Genomic DNA, 7050 nt, shown 5'->3' with positions numbered 1-7050 from the left:
GGGGGGGGGGGGGGGGGCAATTTGTTCCTCTCACTGGCAAGTTGACCAAATGCTATTGGTTTTTCAGGGAAGGAACAATCTAGACATTGAAAAGGCCATTGCAAAAGAGGATGGCAGGAAAAAAAAAAAAGGGATCCAGTGAGAATTCAGGAAAACCTCGTCCTCTCACTGGCAAGTTGACCAAATGCTATTGGTTTTTCAGGGAAGGAACAATCTAGACATGGAAAAGGCCATTGCAAAAGAGGATGGCAGGAAAAAAAAAAAAAGGGATCCAGTGAGAATTCAGGAAAACCTCAAGGTAACTCAAGTGGTTGGGGAGACTGTAGAAAATGAGCTATTGTACCAGAATATGGTCCCAGTTTACTGCTGATCCTGTAAAGCGTGATCCACATGCTAAATGCCTCTTGACCCAAGTATTTCCCTCAAACTCAGAAAACATACAGACAAACTGACTTTTACTTGACTGATAAATTCACTTGCAAAGTAAACTATTAAAACGATCAGAAGTTGCCTCTTGTTAATGAACTTGCACTACTCCCACAATGAGAGAGGGGGAAGGAAAAGTGCTGGTTACATCTAGATACATAAACACACTCAGAGGCACGTCAGCATGGCATCTGCTCATTCCCCTGCCCCCGCCCCCGCCACACGCCCACACACACTAGCTCACACCCTGGCTTGCTGTATGACACCATAATTCCACTCTCTTTCCATGAGGTGCACAGTCTGGGGCAGACCCAGCTCCAGGTTCTGAAACGTCCAACCGTCAACCCTCAAGAGGAAATGAACCCCTGTGGGTTCATATTACCAGCCTGCGGTAATACGCTTCATGTCACTCATGACAACAGTGAAAAGAGCAACCTCCAGAGCCCCAAAGCTACACCACTGTCGAGAGTGCGTAGCACAGGAGGCCACGTGAAAACTGTTCGGCCCTGTGCAAGTCACTCTGTCCCTTCCTTGGCGAGAGGAGGATAGGAGCCTGGGCTCTCCATGAATGATGTCCGTGGTTTTACTGATTTTATTCTCAAGGTCCTGGCAAAATGGAAAATGGCATGCCCAGGAGAGAAAAAGTCGTCATAGACAATAAAAGGAATCAAGATCCTGGGCCCAGGCTTTCTCTTCTTCTTCAGTGAGTTGCAAAATTCTTAAGAGAAGTTTCTCTTCAGAGGTGCCCTAGAAAAAAACTCCCAAGAACAAGCCTCCAACACAGAGGTACCCCAAAATCTAGACCCCTTTTTACCCTTCACCCAATAAAATTTCTTCCCACAGACTTTAAGAACCTGCAATGAACAAAATCTCATGCTAGGTATTGTGATAGATTAAAAAGTAAGGAAGGCCTGACTTCCTGTTCTCTTTACTCTCCTGAACTCTATTCCTTGCAAAATAACAGCCAGTTAGTCTGATAAAATGACAGCAATGTGTCGCTGGCTGATAGTATATTCATGTATTATTGCCCCACCCACGTATCAGGTGCTGCTCTTAATAGGGGCTTGAGGGACTCATAACAGTGTTGATTTGGGGAACCTTGGAAGGTGGCAAGGCTGGGAATTGTAGGGCCTTACAACATCTGCTCAATCAGCTCTGAAGCCCCATCTCACAAGCATCTCAAATCCCCGTCAGAAACGTCCTTGGCAAGTCTCCTTAGTGTATGGAAGCCAGAAACCTCAAATTCTGGGACCAAGTTTTCTAAGACACCATTAAAAGAAATAAAAGCATATTAAATATACAACCATCTAACTTAGGGAGCACTAACAGAGCTTGAGAAACTCTGCTGCAAAAACAGAGGCTTGTCTAAAAGGTAAGTGTGTTCTTTAGTTTGGAGAGTTGGGAGAAAGGTAATTCAGGGTTAGCATTGACATGTGCTACTCCAGAGGAAAGTAAAACCACAGACAGAAACCTTGCCCAGAGCTCCTGTAAATATAGAACAATCCCACACATTTAAAGCAAGAAAACTATAGTAATTAACTGCGAAAAAGAAAGCCTTGGACCTCTCTCTCTTTTGTCAAAGGGAATGGCAAGTGGGGGTGGGTATTCTCCTCCTCAAAAATCTAAATTCTAACAGCCTCATTAACACGGGATAGAATTTTTAAAAGCTCCCTTTCTCAGTTTCACCACTGTTGCCCAGCTCCCCTTCTGGGACATTCCATCCTTCTTGACATCTTGAACGAGACCTGCCGCCTACCCGGAATTCCTAACACAGTAGCAGGACATCCCAAAGGCTCCTAACTGGCCTTACCCTCTCATGGCTTGTACAAGTTTGGGTTCCAGTCTCAGTGGCTCCTGAGCCAGATCAGCCTCCAATACATTACCTGTCATGCTGGTCCCCTGGGGCCCATAAGGTTCCCCTCTCCTGGGGCCAGGCCAGAGTAGTCTAGGCAAAGACATGAAGATGTCCTGAGTCTTGCTTCTGCTAAAGTAGCCAGTTCCTCACTCCCTAAAACAATCCTACAGTATCATAACAGCCCTAGCATACACAGTAGACTTCAGATCTTAAGAAGCAAAACAGTTCCCCCTCAAAGGAAAAATGTATGTAACACCCCAATACATCAAAGATATAAGTTTATAGCACCTTTTAAAGTTTAAGTTAGTATTTTAAACCCTTATAAAGTCAAACCAGGGAAGCATAAATTAACACACTGGTTAAAATTTGATATATAATGAGTTAAAATTCTATCAAACACATTAGAGAAATCATGGTGTACTTTTACGGTTTTGAAAATACTGGGGAAAAAAGACATTTTTTAAAAATAAATTCAAACCAAAGATATACACAGTTTCTAAAGCACCTCTGAGGATCAGGTTTGAAAAACACTGCCCTCGCCCTAATTGCCTTGTCCTTTTACTGCTGATGTTAAAATTACTCCCACTAAGGTGCCTGTTATTACTTGTTGGTACACAAGTCTACGGGAAAAAACAATCCTATTTTGATCAACTACCATTTGAATCCCGCCCCTAAGGGGAAGTTATCCTGCAATTGTTATTTTGGTCTTCTGCATGTCTTAGGAGGCCCTCCTGAAAGTGGGAGCAGGAAGGAGTATTTCCTTATTAAATACCCCTTCTTCTCTAAGTAACTTGCTTCTTTGGTGGAAGAAGGAATGTCTATTTTTCTCCTTTGGATGCAAGTAACATTAAATTTTTGTCCTAGTGAGAAAAAAATAGTGTTCTTCAAAAAACAGGAGGGCTGGCCAGTTAGTTCACTTGGTTAGAGCATGGTGTTGATACAACCAAGGCCAAGGGTTTGGATTCCTGTACCGGACAGCCACCAAAAACAAAAACAAAACAAAACAGGAATACTGTTTTGATCTACCTTCTAAGGTTGGTGCACCTTCAGGGAGACAGAGCCGCAATGGTAGAGCGAAAACCAAGGTAACATTGGTCTGTAGCTTCATACATAACATTTTCACATGAAACACTGGTTCCACTGTATCTGATCTGTGTGATATAGCACGGTATGTGCATTTTCATGTTTTTCTGAAAGCATTAAACAGAGCAAATATTTTCTTCCTAATCAGGAGCTTAAGGATGTTTCTAATAGTACTATTAAATATTAAATCCTTTCAATTTTACAGCTAGAGAAACTGAGGCCTACTCATCACCCAGGGCCTAGACAGGTCTCAGCCTGGACTCTGCTGACCCTGCCAGATAAACAACACCTTGAAGAGACACCTTCAAGAACAACCACCATTGATAAACAGGCCTGTGACCGAGGCTCAATGGGACTTTGATCTATTTCTGAGGACCTGGTTTCCATTCAGGCCAACCATCCATGGGGATAGAGCAAGGCCTTAGAGAGACAGCCCATGTGTTTCTGCTATTTTATCAGAAAAAATGAAGATAGCAGTGCCTACTTTATAGGACTGTGGTAGAGATTACATGAGATAACACATTCAAAGAACAGCTAAGAGATCACTAACAGTAAGAGTTTATGCTAATAATAATAGTAATCATTGTAAGGTCAGTTACAATTGGTCGGTGTGAGCTGCTGGTATTATCATTATCCAGCTGTGTCTCCCTTTTGGAGAGCCAAAATTTCAATTCAGTAGGCTCTACCTCTCTCGAGCATTCTCTTCAAGAGAAAAGCATTAAACAGACAAATGAGTATAACAAATGTCTGTGCTTAGTTCTTGGTGGCAATTAAGATACACCTATGCTTCCTTAAGAAACTACTATTTAGAGACACAGCTCCTGCCAAGACTATTTCTAACCGCTTCAAGAGAAAAGCATTAAACAGACAAATGAGTATAACAAATGTCTGTGCTTAGTTCTTGGCGGCAATTAAGATACACCTATGCTTCCTTAAGAAACTACTATTTAGAGACACAGCTCCTGCCAAGACTATTTCTAACCGGTCTTGGGGGGACAAACTACATATTTATAGGAAAGATGACTGTCATCTGACCTTTCTTTATACCCTTCCCATTACTTCTCTAACCACCAAACTAAGGGTTAGTTTAATAGATAACAGAAAAAGCAAAATACATATACCCAAAGAAAAACTATGAATACTAACCCAAATATCTCCCCCCAAACTGTTAAAAATGTGTTTCTACTATTTTCTCTTTAAGGTCCCTGAAAATAGCTCCCAGATCTGAAATCCCACCCAGTGGAAGCAGCAAGCAGCCATGCATGGGCGAGCTCAGGCTGTATTCTAGCTGAATGAAGCTGTGGTTCAGAGAGGAGCTATTCTGTGCCACAGAGCAACAGTGACAGACTGTCCCCACTTTCTTTTCCATGGGGAGAGAATTTGTATTTGATGAATAACTTGCTCCATGCCCCAGGAGAAGGAGACATATTTAAGTTTGGCCACAGGTACTGAAACAAATTTCAAAAGTTTTAAGACATCCCTTGGAAATTGACACTGAGCAGTATGGTCATTAGAAACAAAGTCCAAAAATTCTAATTTTTGGAAGATTAACAATACATTCTTCCAACTCTTTTCATCTCAAAAGCTGCAGCTCAGTCTAAACCTCTGACAGGGCTGCCAAGAAACCTCAAGCTGGAACTCAGGTTTCTGACTCAAAGCCTGACCAGAGTGGTGAGTGTCTTTATCCCTTTTCAGAACAATTCTTGTTCAGGGACAGCTCCAGATTTCTGAAAAAGAGAATGCCATGGAAAGGCCATTACTTTCATTTCCAGAGTCAAGGGCAGCAGGAGTGACATTCATGCTTGTAGCCCTTCTAGGGATTAAAGGCTAAAGATTACAGAGAACAGTTTACCATTCACTTTGAAAAACAATAAGTAATCCATGATTTGAAAACCAACAATCATGTAATATTAAAAAGTCACCAAATTTGCTGTTTGACACCTTCCCGGGCATTTGAGTTCCTGGAAAAACTCATCTTTTTTTTTTTTTTGTCTTTTTTCGTGACTGGCAACGGATTGCAACCCTCAGTGTCGCGCCCGTACCGGACCGGGACCGGTAACGGGATCGCAACCCTCGGTGTTGCCCCCGCCCCTCGCTCAGCCAGTGAGCGGCCGGTCTGTATGTGGGATCCGAACCCTTGTTGGGAGCACCTGGCCGGCCCAAAACTCATCTTTTAACAAGGCTGTTTAGGACAAAGAGACCCTGGTGTAGTCTCCACTGTGAGAAAGGTCACCAGGAAGCACCTCCATGTCCCTCTGCTCTCTGGCTCCCCCACCAGCCTGGGTGGTGCACCTGCCTGAAGGAAGAGGGACACTTTCTAACTCACTGGAAAACTCAGCAGTGCCAGGGATTATTTCAAAACCAAATTTGATGGAGCAACAAGTCTGGGAGTTCAGGGCCAAAAGAAAGCGCAGAAATTATTTCAAAAATCCCAAGAGCACTGCTTATGAAAACTTTCCTGGTTTCACAAATATTTCAGTACTGTGTCCTCCCATGTCCCCAGCGCCCCCACACACACCCCATTCCTGCGGCACTTGTCCCACATTCTCTGAAAAGTTACAGCTGAGAGGCAAGGAGGGGAAACTGTGGGAAGGCCTGGCCCAGGTCCGGGAAGTCCTGTCTGGCTGAGTCGGGACCAGCTGCTTAAACCCTCAGGCCTCATGACACAGCTGCAGGCGGCAGGTAGACCAGCTCGCCCTCCAAGAGCCTTCCCGTGTGACTACCCTCTGGGGCCCTGCCAGTGTTGGGCCTTCAGCCCTGGAGACTCAACCCTCCAGGCGTCCTAGAGACTGCCCTGAGCGTTAGGGCCTAGTTCCCTGGACCCCATGCCTCAGTTTACAGAGAAGCCCTCGCGGGCCAGGTACTGGCATCCAGGCGTTGCCGGCACCGTCCTAGGAGGGCCACACTTACTCTCGGAGTCGCTGAAGCCGCTGCTGTCGCTGACGCTGGCGCTGCTACGCCGCTTCATGCGCTCCAGGTGCTCCTCGTAGTGGAAGTGGCGCTCGTGGAAGGGCGACGTGAAGTCGGCCAGCACCGCGTCAAACTCGCACAGCGCGTCCTTCAGGTCCGCGGCGGCCGCCGAGTCCAAGGCGGGGGCTGGGAGCAGGGACGGTGGGCTCAGCTGATGGGGGTCGGGGGGCCACCTCTCCCCGGGGCCCGGAGGGACCGCCACCATTCCCGAAGATAACTAACATTCACTGCGCGTTTGGCAAGTGACAGCCACGCAGTCACAGCCTGTTGTCTTTTAATCCTCTCGACCACTCTAGAAGTCCGTTCTATGATGGAGCCCATTTTACAGATAAGGAAACTGAGCCTCGGTCTGGCGAAGTGGCAAGCCTGAGGTCACTACGCTAATCGCCACAGCCAAACTTTCCCCCGCCTCGTCGGGTGCTGTCCCCACGCTCGCTCCGCGGGGGCGCGTGCGAACCCGGCGGCGGTGGGGACATTGAGTCAGGGTGCGCGCGCTACGTGTCTGGCTCGGGCGCCCGGGGACAGGGGCCCGCGGCGAGGATGGAAGGGTGGCGGGGTGTAAAGGAACGACGCAGGACCCCGCTTCTCTCGCCCCCGCATGCAGGCTCGGGGCTTTCAGGAGGCCCTGGGACCCCGCACTCACCTGCGGCGGCGGCGGCCGCGGGGCTGCCCTGCGCCGCGGGCGGCTTCATGGGGCGGCTGGGCTCGGCCCCGCG

The 7050-nt window shown here is 46.8% G+C and overlaps 1 protein-coding gene across 1 annotated transcript in view; it reads right to left on the bottom strand.

The window, feature by feature from the left end:
- RGCC (regulator of cell cycle) overlaps positions 1-7044 on the bottom strand; it is a 13508-nt gene extending 6464 nt beyond the window's left edge. The window contains exons 1-2 of the mRNA XM_008587889.1: positions 6978-7044; positions 6275-6460 (exon numbers count right to left, since the gene is read on the bottom strand). Coding sequence (XP_008586111.1) covers positions 6275-6460; positions 6978-7026 — 235 coding nt within the window. The 5' untranslated portion in view covers positions 7027-7044. The remainder of the gene's footprint in view (positions 1-6274; positions 6461-6977) is intronic.
- Between the last annotated feature and the right edge of the window lie 6 nt (positions 7045-7050).

This window comes from Galeopterus variegatus, unplaced genomic scaffold (genome assembly GCF_000696425.1).
Source record: "Galeopterus variegatus unplaced genomic scaffold, G_variegatus-3.0.2 Scaffold4578, whole genome shotgun sequence".
Taxonomy (NCBI): domain Eukaryota; kingdom Metazoa; phylum Chordata; class Mammalia; order Dermoptera; family Cynocephalidae; genus Galeopterus; species Galeopterus variegatus.
This window is presented reverse-complemented; position numbering and strand designations above follow the sequence as displayed.